Source organism: Lipotes vexillifer, unplaced genomic scaffold (assembly GCF_000442215.2).
Source record: "Lipotes vexillifer unplaced genomic scaffold, Lipotes_vexillifer_v1.1 scaffold40, whole genome shotgun sequence".
NCBI lineage: Eukaryota > Metazoa > Chordata > Mammalia > Artiodactyla > Lipotidae > Lipotes > Lipotes vexillifer.
Window position 1 is genome coordinate 5,522,438 of NW_006771578.1, and position 11,322 is coordinate 5,533,759.

The window sequence follows — 11,322 nt, forward strand, 5'->3', positions numbered from 1 at the left end:
CCCGCGTCCCCTGCATCGGCAGGCGGACTCTCAACCACTTCGCCACCAGGGGAGCCCCCGGTACAATTTCATATGCCACAAAGCTGAAGCTATCAGAAAATGTCCAGCGTTGGAACGTGGTTGCTCCAGCTCCGAATTCTTGTAGAGCCCTAAGCCTAGGAAACAGTTGCTGTCTGGTGGGGGCAGTGTACATGAGCCCTGGAGAACATAAGCTGCCCCAAACAGCGAGGGCTCATCCAGCTGGATCCAGAAGCCCCTGTGGCTCCAGGGGAAACGTAGAGTCAGAAGTTACTGGTATCCTGGGCAGCCACTGGAAGTGCACAAACTGGGGTGGTCTGACGTGATGGGACGGGTCAGCCCAGAGCTTGTGGAGCGCGGTGCTGGCCCTGGAGCCAGGCCATCCTGGGTTCAATTACCACGTCTACTGCTTCCTCACTGTATAATCGAGGGCAAGTGACACAGCCGCTCTGAGCCAGGCTCTTCGCTGGTAAAATGGAGAATAATATAGTACTTATCTTGTGGTTTCTTGGGAGAATGAAGTGAGTGAAGCTTCCCAAGGGAGGTTCCACTATGGGACAGCATTCCTGGTTGGTTAAAAGGCATGTCCTAACTATCACCCCAAATACTACCAAAGGTCCACACAGCATGGCCCCCAGAGTCACCTTACCTAAAACTTAGCTCCTAAGTTCCCCCATAAAATTCTTTACTTCTCTGCTTCTACCTTGGTTACCTAAACTGAGAACCTCTATTTTCACCTCCCAGCTTGACCTTCCACACATCCTTCCAATAATGGAACCCTTGTGATTGCTTTCCACCTGTGTAATCTTAGACAAGTCACTTAACCTCTCTGGGCCTCCACGTCATCACCTATACCATGAGGGATTTTGGCGAGCAAAAGGACCTCAGTCCTTGTCTACTTTGAGGAAAGAATTCAACAAAGAGACCAAGATTGTAAAGTGGGCACAGAGTTTATTAGCAGCACAGTACGTGCGGGAGAGCACGCAAGGGCAGAAGCAAAAGTTACACACTCGAAGGAGAAGAGTGGGGCGTCCTTGGGAGTGAGGGGCACACAGTAGGGCAGCTTAGGTTGTTAATATGGGGTTAATCTTCTGGAGCTTAGATGAGGGTGACTCCCCTTTTCCTTCCCTATGATTGTGTCATCGGCAGTTCCTTATTTGGACTTCCACCAGGCACCATTCTGAATCCTTCCCGTGAGCACCACAGGGGTGGGGATGGGGTCAAAACGGCAATGCTGATGATATTATAATGATATTACAATACGGCCAGGGTTACTAGAGGGCGACTTGAGACCCCGCTCTGTGCATGTGTGGGGCTGAGAAGTCCTCTGGAAGGCAAGAATGAGGAGGCTGCCAGTGGGCTCCTTTGTCTTTCATCCAGTCACCAGCCACCTGTGTGTTTTTATCGCACAGGCTCCATGGTTTTCATGGGCAGAGTTTCTTGCTCAGATGCGACAAAGTTTCTATTTTGGATGCCATTCCTCCATGTGTCCTGGCCTCCTTAAGTGCAAAACAAGGAGGTGGCTTTGCCTTCTCCCTAATACCTATGCATGAGGAGGCTGTGCTTGGGCCCAACCTTGACTTTTCCTACCTCATGAGGAGTAGGTGCTTAAACAGTAGCTTTCAAATTTCTTAAACCATTGAAGTCTTTCTCCAAACAGCCCCCTGAGAGGAAATCCAAGGTTTAAAACCACCCAGAGATTCAGGGTCTGAGATGAGGCCCAGAAACCTGTAGTTTTTATATCTTCCCAGGTGATTCTGATGGGCAGCCATTGGTGCATGCTTAGACCGGGCAAGTTCTCAACCAATAGTAGTGAACAATAGTTGAACAAAGCACTGGCGTGCACACACCAGCTCAGGCCAACTTGAACCTATTTCTCTTTTCAACTTAGGATACAGGTATATAATCCTTTTACCTTTTGGGTTGCCTGTTACTACTTGAAATTATTCTAAATTGTATAAAGTCAGATAAAAGCTGACTTTATACAATTTAGAATCCAAAAGACCAGCCAAAGTCCTTCCTGGATTCTGCTGTGGTCCAAGCATCCAGCTTGGACCTCTTCTTCTTGGTCCTTTAGGAGAAGGAAAGTGATAATGACCAAAGAGGGATTCAGGAAGAAATGTGTCAGAAGGGAAGTGGGGAAAGAGGGTGAGGGAAGTGATGCTTGGCTACCAGGGAAGGACAGCAGAAGGGGTGGGGATGCGACCATCGGAGATGTTCATTCTCTGAATTGAAAGCGGCTCCACGCACTGTTGGTAACTGCTGGTCTCACTCATGGGCACGCTAGTATTTATCCCCCACCAGATATAGCACACAGTGTGAAGTTTAATCACCTACGACCATAGAGATGAGGCTGGAGTTCTCAGAGGAATGGCACTCAGTGAATCTGAACTGTTCTTACTTTTGAAGTCATTATTACCTTGGGTTATGAGCGAATCAATCTCAGTGTTTTTTGAAATCTTCCAGGTAAACTTTCTTAAAAAAAAAAAAAAATTAAAGATTTATATAGGCATCCGAAGATATCTGGAGAATTCCCAGGCATAAAGGAGGTCAAAGGTCAAATAAGATTTGGCTAGAGACAAAAAGCTTAATGATGTTTGTAGCAAGGGTAGAAATGTAGCAGTTCCAGTATTATCCTGTTTCTACATCATTTCTATGGGACAGTGACGTTTTGTCTTGGGTGACATTCTATGCACAATCAGAGGTTAACAGGAGGTGGGCTCAGCACTTAGCTTCTTACCGTAAAATGTAAAGCTCAGGAAATGAAACACTCTATTGAAGGGCGTGTTCCCTTTTACTTACATATGGTCTCTAAGAAATGAATAAGGTTTTCTTTAAAATATCAAGGCAAAAAAAAGATGTAAATGGAGTAGATGCAGCAGAACCTTGACAATTGTTGAATCTGCATGATGGGTGTGCCGGGTTCCTTGTACTCTCCCTTCTACTTTGGTTTGTTTGAAACCTTTCATAATAAAAATATAAACAATGATTCATCTTTTCCTTAAAAACAACAAAAGAAATCTCTGAGCACGTGTTTATTAAGTGTCTGAAATATGCCTAAGCTGTGCTGGGGCCATGACTGAGGCAGAACATCCCCCAGATCTGCTGTAAAAATGGAAGTTTGTAGGTATTCTTCCCCTCAGTGGGCATGAACAAAAGATCCATCTTTACCCAGGATCTAGACTGGTTATTTTTAAACAGTCTTTTTTCTTTTAAACCATGAAGTCTTCTGTTCAGCAAATTCTTAGGAGGAAACCAGTATGTCAAATAGATAGAAGGGAGCTGCTATGAGGGCAGGGACACGTGCGTGTGTATATGTAGGCGTGTGCGTGTATATATGTGTGTGTGCGCATGGGTGTGCACACACGCACACTGGGGAGTTTCAGCTCAGGGGTGCTACCTCCCCTCCCACCAGTGCTCCCGAGGAGATGCCCAAGGACCCTGGGTTTCCCGACAGTTGACCGAGATGTCCAAACTGGCCGTGTGCAAGACAGCTCCAGTTTCCCACTTGAGCAAAGAATGCGGCCGGCCTGAGATCTGCATCTCTGGTCCTGAGCGTTTGGCCTTGTTAAAGAAATGAATGAGTCTGGCTGAGCACATCATAACCTCCACAACTCCCTTTGCCAACAGATATTGATTTTGCCACCCGCAAGATCGCCATCCATCTGTCTCAGACGAAGATCATTGAGCAAGACGGTGATAAGTTCAAGACGAAAACCAACAGCACGTTCCGAAACTATAACTTGGATTTCACAGTCGGGGTGGAGTTTGACGAGCACACGAAGGGCCTGGACAACCGGAATGTTAAGGTACTGACCAGAGTGAAGTTTTCATCCACACGGTCTTGGTGCAGGGGCTGACTGTTTAGCTGCACAATGAAAAAATGACAGAAACAACCTGGGAGGCATCAGGAGAGGGGGACCAGAATGGACTTAATGATGCTGGCAATAAGCAAGTGTTGAAAGTTTAGTAGGAAGAAGCAGGCTGGCTTCTGCGTGAAGCTTATAAGCCAAGGAGGGATTAAAGGATGCTGACCTCTCCAGGATCCAGGGTAGGAGGCCAGCTCATACACTGACATGGGCCTGGCAGGCAAAGCAAAGAGGCCAGGTGGGCTCATAGGGAAAGACGTTGAGGGTGCCAGCGGGATAGCATAGCTTCATCCTGGGAGCAGCTCCTCAGCAGCAGCCAGTCATTGCCATGGAGGACTGAGGCCTCATGTTGCTAGATTTTTTTTTCTTTTCAGGAGCTGTTGAGCATTCATATGTTCTTATATGAAATATCTCAATTTTAGATGTCCCAACTGATTTAATTTTTTTTTTAGAAAAATGCAATGCAAATCACACCAAAAAATCGGTAGACTAGATGAAGTCAGGCTTTCTCCAATCCTAGAAACCCCCATAAATCTCTGGCAAGCTTATGGCTTCAGTCTCAGCCTCACCTTGACTCTCAGGACATAATCGAGGAAATCCTCCATGCATCAGAAGGCACACTTCTAGCCGCTTGAAGTTTTGGATGTAGGGAGGCCCCTAAAATGAGCAGAGAACTCTGAGTGCAGAGTGGGGAGTTATCTCCAAGCCTGAGAACTCGAGTCTGCAGAATAGGCAGGCCCTCATCCAAGGGGCTCTTTGTGAATAAGGCAGAGGTTGGTAGCAGTGGGGAGAGGTAGGGCAGTGGTGGGAAAGGCGGGGCCATCGGCAGGTCCCCTCTCCTCCTGCATCACCTGGTGGTATCACAGCCCAGTGACTGATTGTTGCACTGTCCACATTCACGCTCAGTGTGAACATCTTTGGTTTTCCAAATGCAATTACACCTGGGCAGTCCCAACAACAGAAATGGGGGAAAATCCAATCTCAGCCTCATTTAAGGATTCCCACACCCAAATCTTAGCAGCATACAAGAACCCCGGGGACTGCACGGTCCAGTGCAAGCCCATGTGGTTTATACAGGAGTGGACAACTTGAGCCCTCATGGCACCCACTCCCTCTGTGCCAACGCAGCCACCAGGACCTCTGCCCTGGCTCCCAAGCTGAGGAGGAGGGCCGGGCTGAGATTCCTGTGCCCAGGTATCCGTGCTCTCAAGCCCTGCAGAGGGCCACCCTCTCAGAGCACCACAACGAAGCAGGGCCCTCCACCCTGCCCTTCCCCTTTCCCCATGAGCCCCACTCCCCCCAGAGCCCCACTCTTCTCTGGTGCTTCCAGGAGTTCCTTCCAAGTCGAAGTCTCAACTCTTACCCCAAAGCTCTGGCTGCTCTCCCGGGGTGGGGAGGAAAAGCTGTCATCATTCTTTGGGGATGATTCTAAAGCCAAAAGAGCAGGACACATTTTATTTCTCAATCAAGTTGTCCTGCCACATTGATCATCTCAGCCAATGAGTCAGGGTTGAATGACGTTTGGGCTCCTTGAAAAGAAAAGTGGGAAATGGAAAGCCCTTTGGAAATGCTTCCATCAAACCAGTCTTGGCAGGAGATGCTAAGCTCCCGAGCTCTGTAACGGCCCCTTGTAGAATCCCGCCCCGAGGAGTTGCTGGATCGGCAAGCTTTTCTGAGCTGTGTGGCTGCGAGACCAATTCATCAGACACCAAAAATGAGAGGAAAATTTGTCTCAGAATTTTTGCAACCCTCTGCTGTTCTAACCTAATCAGTTCCAAATGATTCATTTTCCCCTTGCTTCTCAGATTTGGGCGTGGGCTATTGAAAAGCAGGCCTGTCCTCTCTGACTCATTTTTTATCACCTTTGATGGTGGAGAACTCACTCTTACTGAAATAAATCATGTCCTTTTGGCCCTTCCTGACCCTTAAAGGGCTCCATTTGTAAACACCTAGGCTTCTGCCTCTCCCTTCCATGCTCTGTCCTCTCTGAGTTCCATCCTCTCTCTAGGATCGGCTCTTAGCCCTGCAGAGAGAGATAATCCCCTTTCTCACTTCTGGTGTCTGCTTTGCCTGCAGCAAAAAGCCAGGGCTAATAAACACACACGCGCGCGCGCGCGCGAGCGCGCAGGCACACACACACACACACACACACACACACACACACACACACACACACACACACACACGAGATTGAGAAGTACTCAGACAGAATTTGCCCAGCCTCCAGCAAAGGGCTGTTCCCATGAGAATCACAATACAGAGCAGGTGCCCTTGGCACTACCTTCTTCCTGTAACTTGACTGCAACCCTTTAGCTGGAGAGGCACGGCAGGGAGTGGATGAGTCTATCTCTCTGATTAATTTCTGTTGCTCACCCTTGGTGGCACACCCAAGTGCACAAAAATCTTGCGTCTGTGTGCATGTGTGCACTTGCGTGTGCGTGTAGTGCTCCTCTACTCTTGTCCTCTTATTCTCCAGGACTCCACTTCTTAACTCCTTGGTCACCCTCACGAGCCCCTCTAAAAGAGGGGAGACAGATATTCATTCAATCAACATGCATTAGGTGTCCTTGATGTGTAAGACCATATGGGCTGGGGGATTGGAAGACACAGACCTTGCCCAAATAGAAGATGTGAGTCCTTTCTCGTCTACGTGGGAGGGATCTCTGGAATATTCCAGACAACATCTCGCTTCCAGAAGAGGAAAGAGAGCAACCTATGAATTAAGTTTCTCTAAGACATTCAAAACTGTGAGGCTTAAGATGGTCCTAAAGGAGGAGGAGAAATGTTTTCTTTAGAAAACATGTAGAATTTTACTTTTAAATTAATTTGGGGAATATTAATACATACGCATGCTCTAAAAAAAAATTAAACACTAAAAAGTGAAATTTCCTTCCTATGCTGGCCCCCAGCTCCTTAGTTCCCTCCCTGAGGGACAATTACTATTAAGGGTTTTTTTTGCCTCCTTGGAGAGAACGTGTACAAACATATGCATGCATCCTCACTGCTCCTTTCTTTTATGCACATGGCCCTCCTCCTTGCTTTTTTAACTTAAACTATACACTATGGAGACTGCTCTTCGCTGTAAGTGCAGAACTGCCTTCTCCTTTCAACGGCTACAGAGCGGGGAGGAACCACACCGTATTTAAACAGCCGCCACTGATGCAATTTATGAGGCTTCCAGGCCTTTGCTGTAACAAACAATGCTGTGATGGGCTGAAGAGTAAAGTAAGGAGGAATAAAATTGTACATAAAATATATAATATGGTCAAGGTCAAATATTGCTTTAGAAACAGGTAGACTTAACAATCTGTAGCAAACAGATATCTACCAAAAATCAGACCTGAAGTGAATTTAAAAAAACCAAAAAACACAGGTTCGTTTATCACCAGCTGGGTTTGCAAGATAGGGAGGAAAATAAACTCCTGGTCCTTAGCATAATATTGTTCATAGAGGCGTAATATGGTTTGCACATACTTGGAAGAAAACCAACTCACATCAGGATCATCCCCGAGGAAGGGCAGCACCAAGACACCACCACTGCCCGGATGGGAATGATACCGTCAACCTCGCATGAAAGCCTAATGTGGGCACAGAGGTGGGTGGCCTTGAAGGACCACTTAGGGATAGTACACATCGTCCCTTGGCAGGTACTAAGACAGGTAAAGTGGGGGGAACAGGAGGAAGAGGAACTGGGGCAGGGTGTGAAATTTGTAAATATGTAAATTTAATAAGAGGGGTTAGAGCCTCTTGTGGTTCAGCCTCTTGTGGGTTGTCCAACCTGCTTGTCAACTCAGCCTGGTTGTCCAGCACAAGCTCTGCATCTCTGCTGCCTTCCCTGTGCTAATTGATCAGCATTGCTGCCTGGAGGAAACCCAGGACCAGGAGAAGGTCCGTCTCCCAGTTCTGGATGACAAGGCTGGCTTTGGAGCCATATGTACAGCCCCCTGCTAACTAGGTAGCTTCCCTGCCTTTATTATCGCCCTACAGTGGGCAGTCCTCACAATGTGTTTCCTGTAGGAAAAATTCTCAGAAGTAAAATTTCTAGGTCTAAGAATATACACAATGTTATATTTTGAAAGGTAATGTAAAATTGCCCTGCAAAAAGATTCATACCGATTTATATATGCACCAGTCCTGCGTGAGGGCCCATGCTTCTTTGTACCCCCTCCAACCCAGTGTGTTATTAGACTCTTTGATCTTTGACCACAGGATGAATTGTATCTGAAAAACAAACAGACCTCACTTGCATTTCTCTTGTTATAAGTGAGGTTGAATATATTTTCTTATGTTTAAAAGCCATCCACTTGGGTGTTTTTTTTGTTTTTTTCTTTTGGTTTGGTTTGGTTTGGTTTTTTGCGGTACGCGGGCCTCTCACTGTTGTGGCCTCTCCTGTTGTGGAGCACAGGCTCCGGACACGCAGGCTCAGCGGCCATGGCTCACAGGCCCAGCCGCTCCATGGCACGTGGGATCTTCCCGGACCGGGGCACAAACCCATGTCCCCTGCAGCGGCAGGCAGACTCTCAACCACTGCGCCACCAGGGAAGCCCAGCTAGGGTGTTTTGTTTTGTTTTGTTTTTCCTCGTAAGCTGTTGGTTTGGTGTCCTGTGTTGAATTTCCTATTAGGTTAATGATCTTTTCCTTATTGATGTACAGGTGTCCTTTGTATGTAAGGAAATCAGGTCTTTTTCTGATATGTGTTACAATTATTTTTCCCAGTTTGTTATTCGTCTATTGACTTTGAGGTATCTTTCCCTTCCAGAAATTTTACATTGTGACATAGTTAAATTCATCATCTTGTCCCCCACCGATTTGGAATGCTGTCTTTACCATATGGTAAAATGGAAGAGTAGAAATCTTTCAAAGAGAACAGAACCGGCCAAGATAAGTCGGTCTGGCTAGAATGAAGGGCGTATGTAGAAATGAGGCTGGTGGGAGGCTGGCGTGGCTGTGGCTGAGAGCTCTGCTCTGAGGACGGAGCAAAAGCCCAGGAGTGGCTGCAGGAAATGCAGCTGCAGGTTTACCTGTGTTCAGTCCCCATCACGACCATACGTTTGATTTGCCTGGAAATTTCTCATTACAGACTCTGATCGTCTGGGAAGGTGATGCCCTCGTGTGCGTGCAGAAGGGGGAAAAGGAGAACCGAGGCTGGAAGCAGTGGGTCGAGGGGGACAAGCTGCACCTGGTAAGTCCCCAGCTCCCCTCCACTCTGCTTATGCCAACTGCCGGTTCACCCAGCCAGGCGCTTTGATGAGAAGAATGGCCCTGCCCTCCTCCCCTAAGCTCCAGCCAAATGCGTGTGGTCAAATGCATGAGCCATTCCCATCTGGCTCAGGGCACTCCAGGAGGAAATCTATATGGCTGTTTCTGTGAACGGCTGCAAAATTAAAAGGAAAGTTCAAGATGCTGAGCTAGGAAGCCGAGATCCAAGGAGGAATGCAGGGAACCTGTCAAAGATCAGCTGGGGAGAAACTCGAGGCACAGAATTAAAATGCCCTGGAGGAGGGTGAGACCAGGCCTCCTCAGTGATGTGAGCCTAGGAAGGAGAGGGGTTGCGGTGGGCGTGGGATGCATGGGAGCGGGTTGCGCTGGGAACTGCCTGTAGACCCCAGGCACCGGCCTCACATCCTAAGCTATGTCCACCTGATCCCAAAATATTTTAGTTTAATTTGACACCGGAACAGAGCAGTTGGAATAAATTATTTCTGATTTCCTTGTATAAATTATATCCGTCTAGATAGCTTAATTTTTCACTCTTCAGTCTTTAAGACAAGTGATTTGTCCAACATTCAATAGTGAAAAATCTTTCACTCCTTCATGCATTCAGTCACTCATTTGTTAAATGAATGGCTCATTTAATGGATGGCTCTTTATTCATTCACCTGTGGAGTCAAGCAGGTACCTGGCTCTGGTGTCAGTATTCATGTCACAGGGTGCCCTTCAGAGCCAGCCTTGCCTCACCTGAGATCTTTATTTCAGAGACAATGTCAACTGGTGGTAAATGGGAGGCAGTCACTGTTTTCCATCGACAGTTTTCCCTACCTGCTCCGGTTTGGAAGGTGGATTTTTTAAATTGTAGTACAAACCCCAACTGTCCCTGTGGCTAAGCCAAGGGATTCATCATCAACTGCAGTGATTTTTGTGGTTGTTTCCACACTCGTGTTTTTTCTCTCCTCCCTCAAAGGGTCACGAGGTGCAGATAAGGCCTGGGGGCTCCCTCTGTCCAGATGAAAGGCAGCATCTTGCGGGGAGCCCTTCTGCAGCCCATGCCCTGTCATTGCCTTTGCTGCCACCAAGCAACGTTCTAATCACCAGAGGCCAGAAAATCCACAGGGTGCAGGGACAGCTCACCAGGCCCTTGCCTTCCAAATGCTCCCCACTGGATCCTTCCCTTCTTTGTGGCTTTGCTGCCTTTTATAAATTAGGCGATGTTGCTTTAATCACGAGAGTAGGAGAAATCCTGCCCAAGAGGATAATTTCTTTGCATTTTTCATTTTTATAGTTGTTCAAGCTCAATTCAGGTGTCAAAATCAAATTACTGCTACCTGCAGGGCACGCCAGCTGATTGGGTCTCTGAGATGCTCTTTGCCCAGAATGACTAAGTGTCCTCTTTATTCCAGCTCCTCCCCCACCCCAGCTCACAGACACCCAGAGGGCTGGGGGTGGGCGGAAGGAAGGCCTGGCTTGTTAGTCACTCCCCTGCTTTCTGATGTTGCAGGAGCTGACGTGCGGCGACCAGGTGTGCCATCAGGTGTTCAAGAAGAAGTGATGGCTGTGAGAAGTGGGCCCCTTGTCCCCAGCTTCCCCAGAGCCTCTCGAGGAGCCCCAAGTCTCCAGATGACCCCTCCCAAGTCTTGCCTTTGCTCACCACAGCCTCAAATGACCCTCAAAAGCACGCGCTCCATGCTCCCCGTGAAGAGCTCTCTGCTGGCTTCGGGGAGCAGCCGCAGGAACCCCCTACTCCTGATAGAGCCCATGGAGGCATCTGGATGGGTTTTAAACAGAACGAGTATGTAACAGTGACAGACGTAGTCATCCTTCCTTGAAAGCTGGCATTAAACGAGAAAACAAAAATCACTCCCATACTTTGAAACCCTTCCATCTATTCCCCTTTATTTCTAGAACTGTCAGTTTTATCCGCAAGCAGAAGAGGTGATTGCCTGCATGGTGGTTTTCTGTGCAGCTTTTGTTGTTTAGTTTTTACTTTAGTTTAGCTTAGCTTCTTTGTCGTTAGTTTGGGTGTGGGGTTGTTTTACCTGGAAACACTCTCTGGCCAGCACAGCATATCCCCTACTAATTCTTGGACATTGCCTATTTGAGATTTTTCCTATGGATAGCACAATTATGTCTCCAAGGTCCTATTTTAGGAAGCATATGCTTTCCAGTTTGTACTTGCCCTTAAGCAGCCTGAGTGGCTCTAACCTCTAAAGGCCTCTGC

General features: G+C 47.6%; 1 protein-coding gene across 1 annotated transcript in view; it reads left to right on the forward strand.

The window, feature by feature from the left end:
• The window catches only part of RBP2 (retinol binding protein 2), a 22,108-nt gene extending 11,438 nt beyond the window's left edge, over window positions 1–10,670 (forward strand). Inside the window, exons 2-4 of the mRNA XM_007446976.1 lie at window positions 3,649–3,827; window positions 8,968–9,069; window positions 10,603–10,670. Of these exons, the coding sequence (XP_007447038.1) occupies window positions 3,649–3,827; window positions 8,968–9,069; window positions 10,603–10,653 (332 nt within the window). The 3' untranslated portion in view covers window positions 10,654–10,670. The remainder of the gene's footprint in view (window positions 1–3,648; window positions 3,828–8,967; window positions 9,070–10,602) is intronic.
• The last annotated feature ends 652 nt before the right edge of the window (window positions 10,671–11,322 follow it).